We start from the raw sequence: 20123 nt of genomic DNA, 5'->3' as shown, positions 1-20123 counted from the left end.
ACATAGAATAATACAAATTATCAATGAACAGGTGTTATATGTCAGTTTGGTATGGTCAAGACGTTTGGTAAAGATAACATCCTTTTAAGAGAGTTATCTCGCCTTAACCAGTTATGGGGTTTTTCGTATTGCGGATTGCATTCCGTATTTGTATGATATGTTAGTTGATTTGTTCTCTTGATTTATTGTTATCATTCCATGTAGATGTGTTTTTGAAGAATAGAATTTTTTAACTTGAATATTCGTTTATTATCTATGCCAGAAAGGAGCATTAAACAGGGCTTTACTTGACAGTCGATGTAGAGTCTGCAACAAAAAACGAATCATAGTATATATTTAGCATTCTTTTAAACACATACAGTAGACGACTTTAGTTTTAACACCGATTTTGCCGCAAATACTAATATTCTCTTAGAAATCAAAGACGGTTACTTCGAAGTCGATAATAGGGCTATCTTAACTAGTTATCGTAAGTGTATACTAAGATAGCCGTTAAATTGTTAAGATAACCCACGAGGGGATTGCAGATACTCTCTTATCACCATCGTAATCTTCTTGTAAATCTTTTTCTCTTAAATGAAACTTAAGATAGGTTTTCATGATACAGGGGCCCGCGGTAACAAGAAACTTCCCTTAAAGTCTTCGTAAGTCATAGTTTACGATTACACAAAGAATGCATTAAGGGTCCTTTTAAGAGTGTATCAAAAAGCATTCTATTTTCGTTCTTTTCTTTCCCATAACTTCGTTTGATAAAACCCTTAAAACATTCTTAGTCTAAGCGCACTTATTAATTTTCGGACTTATCCGACAACGTTTTCTTTGAAATTCTTTGATTTACATGTTAGTTTGTCCCGAAAAAAATCTAGTGAAATGTTTGTATCGTAGGGCTATCATGACTAGCAGTGACACGGACAGTGAATTAAATGTATGCAATTAATTTTGCAAATAATCTTACATGTTTTCAATTTGTTTCTTAATCCGTTATAAATCAAGAGGACTTGAGCGGCCAAGCAATACACGTACAGTTTCATTCCCTGACATTCCTCATGTGTAAAATAAAGGTCATTTTCATTCTAATTGATGTGTGGGTAGAACCGCACTTACATTAAAATGTTTTTTTCACAAGACGACGGACGTATCATGCGCTCATGGCGCAGCTGTTTATTTAAATATTGATCCAGTCGAAATGCTATCTAAAACACTTACCACTCATGCAAAAACGGGCTGTTGAAGGCCTCTTTTTTAAAATATAATTACCGATGGAAGGAGAAAGACTTTTTGTGTAACCTGGTTTTTTTTTATCATACTGCTTTAATTACATTAAAGATGTCTGTTTCCGTTTTTTCCGTTAAATACCAATTCCTCAGAGCAATTGGTACTTTGCGGAACGGAAAAATAAATTAAAAAGTTTAAATCAGATTCAACTTGATCACTGTCTCTAATCATCGTCGGAACGGGCTGTTGAAGGCCTCTTTTTTAAAATATAATTACCGATGGAAGGAGAAAGACTTTTTGTGTAACCTGCCTTTGTGTTAAATTTTTTATTATTGATCAAGTCGAAAATGCTATCTAAAACACATACCACTCATGCAAAAAGAGGTGTCAGACAATTTTTGTTATCATACTGCTTTAATTACATTAAAGCTGTCTGTTTCCGTTTTTTCCGTTAAATACCAATTCCTCAGAGCAATTGGTACTTTGCGGAACGGAACGGAACGGAAAAATAAATTAAAAAGTTTAAATCAGATTCAACTTGATCACTGTCTCTAATCATCGTCGGAACGGGCTGTTGAAGGCCTCTTTTTTAAAATATAATTACCGATGGAAGGAGAAAGACTTTTTGTGTAACCTGCCTTTGTGTTAATTTTTTATTATTATTGATCAAGTCGAAAATGCTATCTAAAACACATACCACTCATGCAAAAAGAGGTGTCAGACAATTTTTGTTATCATACTGCTTTTATTACATTACAGATGTCTGTTTCCGTTTTTTCCGTTAAATACCAATTCCTCAGAGCAATTGGTACTTTGCGGAACGGAACGGAACGGAAAATAAATTAAAAAGTTTAAATCAGATTCAACTTGATCACTGTCTCTAATCAAGGACGACGTGAGGTCAGTCTAGATATCATAATGCATGACTTGCAAATGCGTTAATTTCATGATAATTTATCACGACAATCCCGGCGACATATTCATCTACAGAATATTTCCCGATGTTATACATTATTACACATTTCACCTGTGAAGATGAGATTAAGTATACATTTGTGTTATTTGTATATGGAAAACCGTAAAACACAGAAATTTTAAAGTTTGTTTTGTTTTAAAGATTTTTCGAAATTTTGATAAATGCCCCCTTTGGATACCTTAAATGAAATTCCGTTCCGTTCCGTTCCGTTCCGTAAAGTACCAATAGCCCACTAGAGCTCATGTTATGACTGTTATGATTATGTATGATAAATGCCAACTTTAAATACATTTACGTCACGGTACTTTTATAACTCCACCAGGCAGCAGTGGCATCGACCCACTCATAATAGTTGCTAGGCTTGAAATTTTGTATTCGATTTTGTATTTTTTTTGTATGATGTGTAGTATCTTTGCGACCTATGTTTTCATGATTGCTGCTTATTATCTTTATGGAGGAAGAACAGGGGTCTTCCGTCAGGTTGGATAGTAAAATAGTATTAATATTAATTACAATGAATCGCGGGCCAAGCAAGTTCTTTGGATCTCATATCAGTTTATTAATATCCATATATATCTTCAATCGTTTCTCAATCTTTTTTTTTTTATCACTAACTTCCCCACAACTAAACAACCTTAAGATAGAAAAGAACTCCGTAACTCAATTTTTTTTAATTTTGAAGACAGCATGACACAGGCGGATCCAGGTGGCCATTATCACAGTGACGGGACCTAACATATAACGGTTCTTGCATGGTAGTGTCACAAGTTATAGTTTTTTTTTACATTTTCAAGACTGAAGACTTGATTTAGTTGGAATTTTGATTCACTGATAAAACGAAATAAATCCAGGAAATTTAATTTTATAAAAATTGTACTGAAAATTGTTTTATGTAGCATAAACTCTTGCAGCAAAAGCTCAAATAATCATGCAATGATTCATGGTCACTTGAACCCTGTACAGGGCCCTGAAAATGTAACTTTGTAAATATTTTACAGACAAAAACATTGTTTACTTATATATCTGCTTAAGGTAACACGATACCGAATGGCATATCTCCCGATTTCCAAAATTTTTGGCATACGTGTACTTTGAATGAGGGGGGATAGGACCTTTACCAGGACTCCGGGATCGGGTGTTTTTAAGCTCGGGATTTCGGGATGAACCCTTTCGGGATCCGGGAATTCTTTTTTTTCGGATTTCGGGATGTCGGGATTAACTTTATTTAAATTCGGGACCTCGGGATTTCGTGTTTTTAAGCCCGGGATTTCGGGATCAGGACCCCTCCTACCCCCCCCCCTCTTGAATCGAGTTACATCGGAATATGTAATAAAAAATGGGGGTCACCATTTTTGTTTTTTTGTAATTTTCATAGGAAAACGTCAATTTTGGCGACAAATTTACTTAGGTATATAGGGGAAATGCCTTTTTTTCGGCTTACCTTTTTAGATTTTCGAATGGATGGCTATTTTCTTATATACGGAGAAAAACAAAAAACTAACATAATATCCAGGATTGCATAGTGAATCCATACACGTATAGAAACATTTACCTATATTAGTTACACAAGTACACACCCGTGACTATGCCTAAGGCCTTATTTTAGTAATTGGTATTGTCATCTGATAAAGTCACGTCGATTATAAGATACACAGTTTTCTCTGCTTTCAAATCTTTCTGTTTGAACCCGTAGACCTGGAACTTATCAATTATTGGTAATATTAATTATTTAGAAAGCAAAAGGTCCTGGCTATCCAGGAATGGAGTATGTTTTAATCAACAGCATTGTCCTTTATTAGTTATCTTAGAAAGTCTTGCTGATTGCTGAATAAAACAACAATAGGGAACAATTTGACAATGATTGAATTTAGTAGTGTTAGCCCTTTGATTATGACCCGTGTATGTAGCAAAATCCTAAATACACCGTTTGGTGGTGCGCCTGTCAAATGCGGAACGTACAGATAAGGTAATATGTAACAGTTGAATATACTATTGGTATCGGTATCGGATTCGACCTGGAACTTGTTAATTATTGGCAATATTAATTATCTTATTTTAGTATTATAGATATCTGAAAATTTAATGTGTATGGGCGATATTGACACAAGAGGACATGGTTAATCTCTATTTTTAGTGGAAAATATTCCATGCAAATTGAAAACAAAAACAAATTAACAAATTTTGTTTAAAGAGGGTTGAAATTTGAATTGGATGAAGGATATTTCTACTGGTGGTTGAAAACGAAGGAATGTTGGATAGGGACCGAACGTTTATCAGGTGAAATAACGAATGCAAGGAATCATTTGAAAATTTCGGAAATGTTGACTTATATGTATATCATGGCTTTTTCTTCTTGTGCTGAACATCGTTTTTGTTTCTCTTATGGTTTCTGCAAAAAAAATGTATGCAAAAACTATCTTTCAAGGGCCATAACTTTTATAAGGATCGACTTAATTATGATTTCGGCCATAATTTGACTATTTTGTAGGTCTGATTTTTCTGTGTTTGTTTTGCTGAACATTTTAACTATTTACAGTTTCTTCATTATAATTTCCGCAAAAAATGTTAAATATGATTTCCGCAAAAATGGGTAAAAATCATCTTACAAAGGACAATAATTGATAATTTCAGCTATTTTGATTTACTTGGATATCTTATTTTGTTGAATATTTTTGTCCCTAAATATTCTCTATGTATGTTATAGTATCTGCAACAAAGGGTCACGTGGGGGTATCACCATGATACTTTGATTAATCGTCTGGAAACTTTTCTCAGTTTAGTCTTATGCATAATCCTTCTTGCCAACTAAAACCAAAATTGACATGAATTTTCATATTTGTAGGTACTTAATAACTTTTTTATGCTGTTGAACTGAAATTTATAGTTGCAAGGGTTAAAATGTACTCTGATTACATGAAATTGTAAATATCTTTGAACTTCTTTGCATTTTTATTTAAAAAATTGTAAAAAAATATCCATAGATAGCATTTAACAAATTTTGAGTTATTGTTGCCAAATCAAAAATTCTAAGTGACGACCTTCGCTGAACACAATTTAATTGTTGAGCTTTCTCGAAGATCAGCAATGAAAATATACAAGAGATGGATCATGGTATGCATTGTATATCCCAGGTAGAGCACATTGACCTTGGACAAGTTTGAATAGAGAGCACACTTTATGTTCCTTATAACAATCCTGGGCTGATCTCATATAAGATGACACAGTAGCTTACTCTAGGAAAGTGGTTTTTTTTGGGCAGAAAAACAAAGACATACTTCATTTAACGTCTGTTAATGGCAGTAATGAAATTCAATAAGAAAGTAAGATTTTAAAAAAAGGTTGTTTTAGGATGGGGACTTGCAAAAAGGGCAAACAGAAAAAACTTATGTCGAACCCTGCACAACGGCAATTTTGAGCTTTTGTTTCCAGTTATCTACAAAAAAGGTAAGATGACCGTCACAGTTGAACACTGTTTAACATACCCGGTAGAACCCTTTGTGAAAGACACATAAATAGCTCAAACCACATTTGTAGGGGGGCACCACTAATACATAAACTCGCTGATGATGATAACACTAAAAAATGAGTATACAACCTAGAATACTAGACTTTTTTTTTCATAATTTATTTTTTCATAATTTTTCTGAGTTAACATTTGAAGCATTTTAAAATAGTCATACTTTTGATCTGAGTTAACTATTTGAAATATCATTCCAGTCAGCTAAGAGGTATTTTTGAAAAATTAATTCTGTTTTGTCTTTATGTTTGTGTATGTGTTGCTTTGTTAGAATGTAATATATTGTACCTTGTTTTGTGGAGAGGGCTTACATAGGCTATGCCTGTTGCCCAATCCAATTAAATTTATTTGAATAAAATATTGTTTTAAACTAAAAATTTAACAATTACTATCCACACTGATCTGTGTCCACACTTGAAGTATCTCCAATAAGTAGATAAAGATAGTCTTTCAAGGTTAATAACTTCTAATGGTTTCAACCACATTGACTTATTAGTAAATTTAATTGTAAGGTCATTTTTAATGTTTGAAATTTCTCCCCCTAATAGTTTACAAGATAATAATCAATCTTTTTTAAAACGAAATTGCAAAAAAATGACATTTCATGTAATAACTCCAAAATGGATTGCCCAATTTTCTGAAATTAAATATGAGATAGACCTCGACCTGCTGTTCTATTGAATTCTGTCAGATTTTCTCTAACTGATTTAGTTTTTAAGGAAAAAGCCAACCAGATGCTCCGCAGGGTGCAGCTTTATACGACCGCATAAGTTGAACCCTGAACGGTTGGGGCAAGTATGGACACAACATTCAAGCTGGATTCAGCTCTAAATTTGGATTGTGATTAAATAGTTGACACAGCATAGGTTTCTGACACAGAATGAATGTGGTCTAATAAACTTAAAATTTGTTTTTTGCCTTTGAGCTATTCACTATGCTGTTGAATATTAATCCCCTCAAAAAAATGTGTGAAGAAATTTTCTTTTTATTTATTAAATCTGAAATGAGAAAAATTGACCTCCCCCCCCCCCCCCCCAATTTTTATTTCACACCCCCTTTCCCTTATTCCAAAATTGATCTCAATTCAAATTACTAATGGAGTTTGCAACAATAACTACTCATTTAAATACATCATAAAATATTAAAATGTAAAAAAAAGTGCTTGTTATCACTGAATGGTAAAGATTGTTTTAATTTATCAGTTGGTAGTAAAAGTGAATATACATTGTATATTGTATAAAACAATGATTTAAGTTGATTCAACTACTATTCTGGACAAAGAAAGATAACTCCAATTGAAAATTTCTTGCTATTGTGCAATATTGTGCAATTAGATATTTCTTACTATTGCGCAATACTGTGCAATTGAAAATTTCTTGCTATTGCACAATACTTAATATAATAATTTTGAATCCTGATTTGGACCAACTTGAAAACTGGGCCCATAATCAAAAATCTAAATACATGTTTAGATTCAGCATATCAAAGAAGCCCAAGAATTCAATTTTTGTAAAAATCAAACTTAGTTTAATTTTGGACCCTTTGGACTTTAATGTAGACCAATTTGAAAACGGGACCAAAAAGTAAGAATCTACATACACAGTTAGATTCAGCATATCAAAGAACCCCAATTATTCAATTTTTGATGAAATCAAAGAAAGTTTAATTTTGGGGACCCTTTGGGCCCCTTATTCCTAAACTGTTGGGACCAAAACTCCAAAAATCAATCCCAACCTTCCTTCTATGGTCATAAACCTTGTGTTTAAATTTCATAGATTTCTATTTACTTATACTTAAGTTCTGGTGTGAAAACCAAGAAAAATGCTTATTTGAGCCCCTTTTTGGCCCTTAATTCCTAAACTGTTGGGATCTCAACTCCTAAAATCAATCCCAACCTTCCTTTTGTGTTCATAAACCTTGTGTTTAAATTTCATTGATTTCTATCTACTTATACTAAAGTTATTGTGCGAAAACCAAGAATAATGCTTATTTGGGCCTTTTTTTTTGGCCCCTAATTCCGAAACTGTTGGAACCAAAACTCCCAAAATCAATCTCAACCTTCCTTTTGTGGTCATAAACCTTGTGTCAAAATTTCACAGATTTCTTTTTACTTTAACTAAAGTTATAGTTAGAAAACCAAGAATATGCTTATTTGGGCCCTTTTTGGCCCCTAATTCCTAAATATTAGGACCAAAACTTCCAAAATCAATCCCAACCTTCCTTTTGTGTTCATTAACCTTGCTTTTAAATTTCATAGATTTCTATTTACTTAAACTAAAGTTATAGTGCAAAAACCAAAAGTATCGGATGACGACGACGACAACAACGTGATACCAATATACGACCAAAAAATTTTCAATTTTTCCGGTCGTATAAAAAACTGTCATTTTCTAGAAATTTACAATTCAGGAGAAAAATTATAAATGAGATTGACCTGTTGATCATTTTTACCCTCTGTCTGTATTGTTCTAACTTCTTAAGTTTTTTAAGTAGAAACCATAGATTGCATTTTACCCCAATGTTCTGTTTTTAGCAACAGCTGTCATGTTTGTTGATGGATTAAATCCTAAATAATACTCTTAAAACTAGATAACCTAAGGAACATTAAGGTAAAGATTAGTAACATTTGGCAAAGTAAATTAAGATAAGAAGATAATTTTTTTTTCAAATGACTGACAGATGACAACGATGACAGACTGAAAGTAATGACAAAAGCCTTTTAGGCCAGATGAGTGAATAATATCTACCAAGACCGACCTAATTCCTCTTGTTGTTTAAAATCAGCAATGCAGCTACTTCACCAAATAGACATAATGGGTAATCAGCTCATGAATTGGCATAGTTACAGGTTATTGGCTTTGCTCTTTATTGAAGGCTGTAGACAGTATGTGACCTATAGTTGTTAATTTCTTTGTTATTTGGTCTCTTGTGGAGAGTTGTCTCATTGGCTATCATTCCACATCTTCTTATTTTTATATAATTGGCCTTAATAACACTATTGTCAAAAATTTACCTGAAGAATATCATTATGAAATAGCTACAACTAAACATTATAAATCCTCAAACCAAATATAAAATCATTATCTATTGATATTAGTCAGCTGTCATCAAGTCTTAAGATTTGGTTGGTAGTGAAAAGAAGATACTCTTTTATTATAAACATAATGCATGAATTAAACAAATAATTATTTGAAATTTCATACAAACAGGAATTTCCTGCAATAGAAAATCTTTTTTTCCAACTCTTTGCTGTAAAATAATTCACATATTCTGAATTTTGGTCTCTTGTGGACAGTTGTCTCATTGGCAATCATACCACATCTTCTTTTTTTTATATTGAATGTTGGTTTTTACATTTAAATTGGTTTACATTTTTCATTTCAGAACCTTTTATAGCTTGCTATGTCTTATGGGTTTTGATCATTGTTAAAGGTTGTAGTAACATATGTTGCTAAATTCTACCTCATTTGGTTTGTGGTGGAGAGTTTCTCATTGTCGATCATACCTCTTATTTTTACAGAAAACAAAAATATGTGTACAATTTCAAGTAGGCAAGTTCAAATATAAAGGGATCCAGTTTGCCCATTAAATTTGTATATTAGGTTAAAACCAGTAATAGAATAATAAGAATCAAGATTGTTTGATAATCAAATAAAACTGAAATGTTGAAATTTTGTCACTAGCATGTAGAGCTCTAGTTTTTTCCTCTAAGAACAGGCCATAGTTTGTTCATATTTCTGCAAACTTCACAGAGGCGGATTAAAGGGGGGGCAGCTGGCCCGGGCCCCCCCCTTTTTGGGAAATAATTTGGTTGCTTATATAGGGAATCACTGAAGCGTGACTGGAGCGGGCCCCTTCTTAGGCAGTCAGTGGACCCCCACTTATGAAAATTTCTGGATCCGCCAGTGCTTCAACTGAATATACAATTGTAAATGACAATTATGAATACTTTAAAAAGGGTTCTATTTTGCTTTTAAACAGTCACATTAGAAGACCAATGTTTTTTCTTTATAACTAATTTATTTACATTTCGGCTATCATTTATAATTACTTTCAAAATGATCAAAAGTCAATCAACCATAAAAATACAAAATTTGTCTGTTATAAGCAGTAAAACCATGTATATTTTTACTGATAGAATAATTTATTACTATGTTCCCTATACTTTTTTATAAATACAGGTATGTTCATTTTATTGTTGTTATATCACAGTTTAAATCCAGAATGAATTGCAGCTACACCAAAAGTTAAATTTTCGTATGATACCATCCTAAATCCAGCATTTCTGATAATGTCACTGAAATCTTCCTACAAAAGAAAAATGTCATTATTTAAAGGATTGTTGGCTATCAAATTCATGTTAACTGATTTGACTTAAATTCTCATTTTCATTTAAAACATACTAAAACATATATCCAAATTATAGAAAGTCTAAAATAAACAATTAGAAGGTAATATAATATGTATGATCTTTTTTTTTTTTTTTTAGTCTAGACACCTTCTAATTATATATCAAGTTGACATCCGAAGACTGCCGATGGACATATAAGCAATATTAACATAAATATGAATATCATTAGATAGCAAACTAGGTCTAATATTGTAGGGTAAAAATACACATGATATATGATAATCATGTTTTTTTACCTGTACAAGAATGAGTTTTTGAGGATCAAATCAGTCAATCAAATGATTTACCTTTGTTTCACTGAAACCTGTCTGATAGACATGCATACCTTAACATTGTTCTCTGTAATTCTTTTACCCATAATAAGTAAAAAAAAAAAATTGTGTTAAAAAACAAGACTATAAGAATTTAGGTAGTCACAGTATTTTCCTTATCCTTTACTTCATTTACATGGTCCAGTTAGTGGATAAGGAAAATAAGCTAGACAAAAAATGTCGAACATAAGCTTTATACAAATAGTTTACTCTGTTGCTGTCATTGCTGAATTAACACAATACAATTTAATCATAAGATTGTGGTCTCTTTCCTGGGCAACAAAGTGATAGAACAAAAAAGTGCAATATCAAAAAACAACATTACTGATGAGTACATATATGTATATATAGATTATTACATTCATACAAGTGGATTATTGGATTTATCCAATCGAGATAGTTAAAATGGATAATTTAACTATCGAGATTGGATAAATCTGATAATCCACGCGTTACTATGTAATAATCTGTTTCTCTAATGATTAAAAGATAATATTTCTTCTTTTCTAAACAAAATCCCCTTCGAGTGCCTTCCACTTTCCACGAAGTTGTCAATTTCATTAACACCTGTTAGAACATTTTGATCAATAGACAACTTTCGAGTTCGATGCATTTCCGTCAAAAACTCTGGTTTTAGTGAACGACATTTGTGCGTTTAGGGGCGTCGTCACTTCCATTCAATGTTGAGCGAGTGGTTGGAAAACTATAATTCTATATTGTACGAATTATTCGGCAAATTGAATTCTCAAAATTGACAATCAGCATTGCTGTCATTAGGGAATTGTCATTAAGTACCTACAGAACATCCATTATTTCTAGTTTATCCTGCACAATGACGATCACTAAGACGCTTGATGAACGTAAATAGTGCAGGGATACAGGCGACCCCCTCTATCTGGTAAATGACGTGTGACGGATGAACTCAAAAGTGGTCTATTCAGGGAGCTGAGAAAGGTTATGACCCTTTGCCTCAGCAAATCATCTTCTGAGATCACCGGAAACCACACATTGATTAAATTTGTTTATACAATTGGTTCGGAAAGGGATATATTTCGATAGAATTAGAGAAATATATTTACCTGATTAGGAAACTGTCGTATACTCTCCACTAGATACTGATAAGATTTCCAGTCTCTAGCTAAAACTTGTCCCATTACTGGTATTACTTGAAATGAATAGTTGTCATACAAGCTGAAATCAAGATAGCTTTGAATATATCACAATAATAAATTACAAAACTAAATCTTTTGCAATATTTGATTGATATTATCTTTTGAAATCTGACAAAAGAGAAGAATTTGCATGTTTTGAAAAATATATGGTAAAAAATGGCAACAATTTTTTTCTTCTTTTGGTTACAACGCTACTATAATGACAATGTGAGGGTACCCAAATTGCATCTTTTTTAACACTTTTTTTTTACCATTATTTATTTCTATTCTAGAGTGAGACAAAAGTTTCCATTCTGTGTTAATTTGTAGATGTATCCCTATTTACTATATAGTTCCACCAATTTAATTTTAATTCATATTTGAATCATAAAAAAAAAAAGTTTGCAACTATACCCAAATAGCATTCATTTCAAAATGGAACAACAAATGTTTTGATTTATTTCTCAAATATTTAAAACAATATGACATCTGTTGATATCTATGTTTTGTGTATATTTAGATATACTTCCCTAGGTTTGATGATGTGTATAATGTCAAAATCATAATAAAACAAATTATTCAGTCTAAGAAAACTTGTTATTTCTGGAAATTGTACCTTGTACAAAAAAGATTTGTTTGTCACTTAATTAAGATTCTAAGACTTTCCATTAGAGGTCATATTTTGATGACTTTTTTTTGCAATATTTTAAACAGATTGCATATCTACTAACCTTCTTAGCAATGGATTTTTGACTTCACTGAATTCTAAGCACATAAATCTTCCCCCAGGCTTCAGTACTCTGTAGGCTTCTTCTACAACCTGTCAAAAAAAAAAATTAGAGAAATAAGGTAAATTATACTATGATTTGGGTGGTAAAGAATTAATTTCATGCATTCTATCTGCAATTGTTTCACATGTTTCATGCTTTTAGCTGAATTAAACTGAACTTTAAAACAAACATAGAATTAAGTTTGCCTGAGGGAGGAGCAACCTGGGCTTTAACATAATTGGAGCATTTTATGCATTGAAAATTTGCAGTATCATTTGAATTATGCATGTACCAAAAAAGTGACAACTTAACCCTCCCCATCCATCCCTCCAAAACATATGGTAGGTGCCTAATGGAATATTATAGCCACATTTTAGTGACAACCTTTCAACACTCAAAAAATCATACCTATGATTATTGTCTAAAAATAATCATAATACTGGTACATCTCATTTATGTTCAGATGTTTATATTTGTATTTATCTAGGATCTTACTTAAAGTCTTTAATTGATTTTAATCTTATATTGAATAAAGAAATGAAATTAAAATACTGTTAAGGTCTTGATTTGATAGATGCACAGCCATGTTATTAGCCTTTACACCTTAAAATACATTGCTTATCATAATATATGTATGTCAAGGCAACATACACACTTCAAGAGCCAATTGACAAGCTTACTCAGTTGATTTGATGTTTGTTTGTATTTGCTGTTTTAATTTGTGGAGAAAGCTGGAGATCAAGAGAGAACCATGGACCTTCAGTTGGAAAACTGGCATTTCTTGTCAATTGAGAACTGCGTCTAAACACCTTGCTATGAATGGGGTTTCAACATCACAACCTCAGAGTTGTATGGTTAGTGATCACTGAATTTGAGGTAGCCTCAGCAATAAAATCTAAATCTATCACATGTTTTAACTGACATTAATTTTATACTCAGTGTACCTTGTCTACATGTGTACAGTTTCTAATACCAAATGCTATGGTGTATGCATCAAATTGATTGTCTTCTAGTTGCAAACATTCAGCATTTCCCTTTAACCAACTCATTCCTACATAATAAAAAAAAGATATACACATACATATTATTAGTGGTTTGGTGTTCATGCTGACATAATGACAACTAGTAGTGGAAGTTATGACATTTGGCACTATTGAAAATGAATTATATTTAATGAAGACATTCTATACATAAAATAGTTGTCTAAACATCTGCGGCCAACAAATAAAATGAAGAATGGAAATGGGGAATGTCTCAAAGAGACAACAACCTGACACATAGAGCAGAAAACAGCCCAAGGCCACCAATGGGTCTTCAACACAGCAAGAAAATCCCATCCAGCGGGGCTTCAGCTGGCCCTTTAAATAAAAATGTGTACTACATGTAGTTCTGTGAAAATGGACTTCAAAACATATTGATGAACTTAAATGTATATCTTTATTGCCAAGATGTATAAAAACAAAGGGGACCCCATGCATTTCTTTTCAAATTTGTTTTGTTTAAATTACATGTAGTTATATTCTTTATAATATGTCTAACCTGAACATATGCCATAACTTTCAGCCTTTTGTCTTCCGACATCTAACATTTCCTGATTTATATCACATACTGTCACATGGTGTGTCACATGATTATCTTCCTCATCTGAAGATGACGAAGAGGATGAGGATAAATCTTGGTCCTCCTGGTGAAGCTGAAATCCATCAATGTGGTTCGGTACAGAAAGGTCATCAGATTCATTTTTGTTTAAATTGTCTATATATTTTAAAAACCTGAATGCAATGTCACCTGTAAATAAAAAAAAGATAGTTGTGTTGTGTATATGTATGGTCATATGTGTTTTAAAGCAAAGTCGTTAGAGTTGTGTCCCTTAGTATATTGCTGCATATTTGTAATGTGATGCTTTCTGTCCCTTTTAAATAAACATGACATGGCTATAGATGTGTTTTTTTGCTGCTTAGAAGCAACCATAAGTTTAGCGGCATGGTAAGGCAAGACTATGTCCCCCCATATACGTTATTGTTAATATAAATTGACAATACATATCTTTTTACATGTAACTATTTTTTTCTGACATGCATGCAGCAGTGAAATGGATAAACAAATATTGATTCAATGTCTTTTCTAATTGTTAAAAATATTGACTTGTATTGAGGGGAGATTGGAGTCCACAAAAATTAATTTAAACAAACAGAATGGAAGATGTCACTAATGTAAAGGAGTATGTTCGGTAAGATCTTAAAATGGCCCCCATTTTTAGCGTTAATTTCAAATTCGGATTTATTGACCAATATCACAATAAATTATAGCTTATACAGTGACTAGATAGGAAATAAGCCATTTTGTTGAAAATTTTATGTTTTTGCCTTTCATTATGACGTCACAAGTTGTACTCATATTGATTATTCACGAAAAAATCAATGAAAATGGGTAAATTTTCCATATATTATTAGACAGGGAACATAGAGCGCATACGTCGACAACAAAGATCTTTTCATATAATGTTTGTGAAGACATTTCACATGTTTTATTTGAATATTAAGTTTGTCGACGCCTGCGCTCTATCTTCCCTGGTCCTTAAATTGGTTGAAATCCAGCTGTTTTTGTCAAATTTCACCAAAACCCTTTATTTTGACCTATTTGGGATGTAAAAATCAACGTGTTAGAATAAAATTTTGACAAAAACAGTTCTGTTAAACTTTCTCACGTGTCTTTAATGCAACTTAAAACATTTATTGTCTTGTAACTATGAACTTTATAATTGGGGCCAAATATGACCCTTACCAAACTTACTCCTTTGCTCACTACTGAAGCTATTTCATATACTGATTTAACTTTCAATATGCATGATATGTGACATATTTTTTTATATTAATATTATCCACATTTAACATGTTTAACATTATATTTGTTAAGAATTTTTCCTCTGAAAAAATGGCATACATCTGGCGTATATACAAAATTTATTCCTGGCATCTATAATGAGTTTATTTACAACCACTTGGTCGATGCCACTGCTGGTGGAGATTTATTGCCCCGAGGGTATCACTTTTTGTGCTGACATGAATTATCATTGATATGGTTATATTTATAAATTAACTGTTTACAAAATTTTGAATTTTTGAAAAACTAAGGCTTTTCTACCTCAGGCATAGATTACCTTAGCTGTATTTGGCATAACTTTTAGGAATTTTGGTCCTTAATGCTTTTCAACTTCGTACTTTATTTGGCCTTTTTAACTTTTTTGGATTCAAGCGTCACTGATGAGTCTTTTGTAGATGAAACACAAGTCTGGCTTATATACAAAATTTAGTCCTGGCATCTATGATGAGTTTATATACATGTATAGATACTTTTTTTTATCAATGCAGGCTACTCAACACACTTTAAATAAACATTGATTTCTGTGTCATTTTGGTCTATTGTCTCGTTGGCAATCATAAATTACCACATTTTCTTTTTTTATATTCCCTTAAAAGATATAAAACAATTTGTACTTACCTGTGCCTCCTGCTACATCCAACAATTTAGTCCCAGAAGTTGGACCAAGCCTTCTGATAAAGTGGTCCTTCCAAAGTCTATGAACACCAGCACTCATAGCATCATTCATCAAGTCATAGCTACTGGCTACATTCTTAAATACTTCATAAACTGAAATAAAAAGAACATTCATTAATATATGTGAACCATAACACACATCCTCAAACGTTTATTACTCAAATGATAGTATGCATTCCTCATTGATGAAGGAAGGAAAATGTTGTATAGGTAAACTGTACTTATGTATCATAGAACAATGTTATTGTGCTTGTTTGACATTTTTCATTTTTTCTAAATTCTAATAGTAATAAACATTGTGGACACTACAAAAATAAATAAATTTTGCCATAAGACATATAATCAATGACATGTAACATGTGTAACATGTGTAAGCAAAAACATGGACATTTTTCCTATTAAAACATTTAACATACTGACATAGATTGTTGAATTTTCAACAAGGGCATAAACGACATAAATAGACCTTACCAAATACTTTGCCAGAAAAAAAATAGTAATATCCCCAATTGCTAATTTCAGATATTGTTGTTTTCTCTGTTTCTGTTTGTTTTTTTCTTTTTTCTTTTAAGCCTTTGCATTGTCAGTTTGTTTTTCCCTTTATGAGTTTGAATGTTGCTTTGGTACCTTTCGCCTTTCTTTTGTAATCATGGTAAAATGCATCACTGGACACAAGATCTTGTGACACTTAAATTATTGAAATATTTTACTTTTCCTTTTGTAGCATTTGATAATTATGATATCAAAATTTATTCAGAAATTCGGTGATCCTGACGTTCAGTGATAGTGGGCAAATCATGATTTATTGGAATCAAGTCTATAGATTTTTTTTCTCTCCATTGCAACAATTTGTGCAAGAACTATTTTCCTTTTGTTACCATGTTGAGGTCAATATGCAAAAATTCCTTCAAAAATCTTCAACTTCAACTTGATATACTAAGACCACTTGACTTGCGAAAAAAATGTTTTCTGAAAGAGAGGCTGTTGATATCAAATGAACATTCAAACTCAAACTCAGAAAACACACTGACAATAACATGACAAAACCAGGTGCTCCGCAGGGTGCAGCTTAATACGACCGCAGAAGTCTAACCCTGAACAGTTGGGGCAAGTATGGACACAACATTTAAGCTTGAATTTGGATTGCAATCAAATTTTTGACATAATATGAGTTTCTAACACAAAACAAATGTCAAGATCTTACAAATCTATTGTGCAATATTGTGCAATTACAGATTTTTTCTTTTAACTTAACAAAATTTTGGAATTTGAGAAATTTGAAAAAAAATTAATTGAAAACTACTACCACACCCCCCTTTTTTTTGCAATTAGTCCAAAACCTGACAAGTCTTTATACATAATATACAAGTAGTGTAAGGGAGATAAATCCGAACATACCCAACTTTGTATGTTAAATGTTTTAGAATTACCTCCCTTATATTGCTTTTAAATTGTTTTAATTGTCCATTGACCAGAAATACCTAGTTTTTCACCTTTTTTGCACCTAATTCCGAAACATTTGTGCCATAGTCCCCCCACAGTCAATACTAACCATCCCTTCATGGTATGGAAACTTGTGGTTTAATTTCAGAGAGATTCATACACTTAAACACTTAAAGTTATTGTTTGAAAACTACAAAAATGATTATTAGGGCCCCTTTTGGCCCCTAATTCCTAAACTATTGGGACCATAACCCCCAAAATCAATCCCAACCTTCCTTTAGTGGTACTGAACCTTCTGGTAAAAATTTAAAGAGATCCATACACTTAAACACTGTAAACTAGAAAAATGCTTCTTTTTGGCCCCTTATAAATTCCTACATGTTTGGTAAAATTAACCCCAAACTGAATCCAAGCCTTCCCTGTGTTATATGGAACCTTGTGGTACAATGTTAGAGAGATCGATACAGTTACACACAAGTAATTGTCCGGAAATTAGAAAAATACTTGTTTTTGGATCCTTTTTGGCCCTTAATTCCTAGACTGTCATGACTGTTTGCCCAATAACCCCTTAAAATAAATCCCAACATACATATGGTATTTAACATTGTGGTACAATTTCAGAACAATTGAAATATTAATACACAACTTAATTGTCCTGAAACTAGATAAATGCTGTTTGGGCCCCTTTGGGCCCTTAATTACTAAACCTTTGGAACCATAACCCTCCTTTTGTGGTTATCAACATGGTGTTAACATTTTATTGATTTCTTTTCACTTATTCAAAAGTTATCATCCGGAAACAATCTGTCTTCTAAACCTTCGGAACCATAACCCTCCTTTTGTGGTTATTAACATGGTGATAAAATTTTATTGATTTCTTTTCACTTATTCAAAAGTTATCATCCGCAAACAATCCGTCTTCGGACGACGCTGACGACAACGTGATACCAATAATCGACCAAATTTTTTTAATTTTTGCGGTTGTATAAAAAGATAATTGACAAAATAAAACAACCAATTAACTGAAAACACAACATAAGAAAAAATCAAAGACTGAGCAAAACAAACCCAGCCAAAAACAATTCTGAGGTGCTCAACAATTTGCTTCAATAAATTATGTTATTTATCACAACAATACACAGGATATAATAATGGTCTCTTATTAGACATGTTTTCATTTGGTTACTTAAAAAAACCTAATTTATACCTCCAAACACAGCAGCCAAGGGAAATAACTCAAAATCAAATTACATCATACAGAAATTGCATCATTTTCTGAAAAACCTTGAGAGATCTATCAAATTACATTCATAAATCTATAGATCAGACACTTCTTACAAGAAATTGAAATTGCTCTACTAAAGTAAATAGAATATAACTTAATAAACTATTAGTAACACTCAAGTTGTTTTTCATATGAACAACTTTTCAACAACAAGTTATGCCGTTTGACCCAAGGTCATGTTATCGATTAATTGGTTCTTACTGTTAAATAATATCATAAACATTGTGACATATTTATAAATTAAAGGGAAAGTGCATGAACTTGAAAGTCATCTATAGATACAGCAGTGTTGTCACCTTAATGAGTTCAATTGTTCCTTGTGAGACCACATGTATAATTTGTTTTGATTACTGTTTATGGGATGGCTCCAACTTGTCTGGCAAAACAGCTGTTGGACATCAGAGTATAAATCTCGGACTATGGTAGCCTTTACAAGTAATTTATTAGGGGGTAAAAACATTCATTTGAAATCCTTCAAAAATAGTGTTGACATTGATCCCCTTAACTGAGGGTCCTAATGGGGGTACCTTCATGACAAAAAACAATACACCTTGTCACTATTTGTCCGCCATTACTGGATATCACACAGGTTGCCTTAAATTTTGACGTCCTAAAACCAAATATCTGACGCCACAATGGAAAAGTGATTGTGTATGACGTAAAGTTCAAGCGGCCGGGTTAGTCGGGATTAGCGATAAGATGTATAAAAATTCTAGTCAAATGACACTTACAGTTATTTTTGGTGCATGAAGACAAAATGTACTCTTTCTGTTAGACGGTTTTAAAAAAAATCGACGATTCCACAAATCATGTTTATTTTTTTCCCCAAAACAATAGACGTATTTACAATTGTATGCAAATTTGTCCGCCATTACGTAAAATCACACAGGTTCCCGTAAACTTTGACATCATAATTTAAAATCTTTGACGTCACAATTTAAAAGTGATTGTTGCTTGACGTCAAAAGGTTATTCGGAGTCGATCTTAGGTCATTCTGAGGCAAGATACAGCTAAATACCAAAAGTGTAAATACGTTTATAGTAAAGATAATTATTTGAGACCTCTGACAAATCACAGTAAGAAAATTTTGAGAATAACAATAACATTTTAAGCAAATTGACGTTAACGGTAGTGATATCTTCTTGACTGCAACTGACTCAAGCCAGTCAACAGATCAACAAGCCCAAGGGCAAGGAAATGAAGGAGTAGCCAAGGAGAAAGAAATTGACTGAAAGTAAAAACCTTTGTCTTCTTTTTCATTTTCAGGGATGTTTTGAAATCCAAAGTGGGTTTCTTTTGGTTGTGATTCATTCTGTTGCTTTGAATGCATAAACCGGCAAAATGTGTTGAATTTTCTTGCGCAAAGAAGCCGGCGAACTTTCATGGGCGCTGCCATTTTGTCGGGATCCGTGCATTAAATAAGATAAAAATTAAAAATAAAAAACAGTATCTTTGTTTGTATTTGAAGCAATTGTGTAAAACAAAT

At 32.4% G+C, this 20123-nt stretch overlaps 1 protein-coding gene across 1 annotated transcript; it reads right to left on the bottom strand.

The window, feature by feature from the left end:
- Nucleotides 1–9708: 9708 nt before the first annotated feature.
- On the bottom strand, nt 9709–20057 carry LOC139528058 (2-methoxy-6-polyprenyl-1,4-benzoquinol methylase, mitochondrial-like). The gene is made up of 7 exons (XM_071323863.1): nt 19880–20057; nt 15853–16002; nt 13891–14139; nt 13296–13402; nt 12313–12401; nt 11510–11621; nt 9709–10016 (listed from the first exon to the last, which is right to left on the bottom strand). Exons 1-7 carry the CDS (start codon nt 20031–20033, stop codon nt 9915–9917), a joined length of 963 nt encoding a protein of 320 aa, XP_071179964.1. The 5' UTR covers nt 20034–20057; the 3' UTR covers nt 9709–9914.
- Between the last annotated feature and the right edge of the window lie 66 nt (nt 20058–20123).

Source organism: Mytilus edulis, chromosome 6 (assembly GCF_963676685.1).
Source record: "Mytilus edulis chromosome 6, xbMytEdul2.2, whole genome shotgun sequence".
Classification (NCBI taxonomy): domain Eukaryota; kingdom Metazoa; phylum Mollusca; class Bivalvia; order Mytilida; family Mytilidae; genus Mytilus; species Mytilus edulis.
The sequence above is the reverse complement of the archived record's forward strand: the minus strand, read 5'-3'. Positions and strand labels throughout refer to the sequence as shown.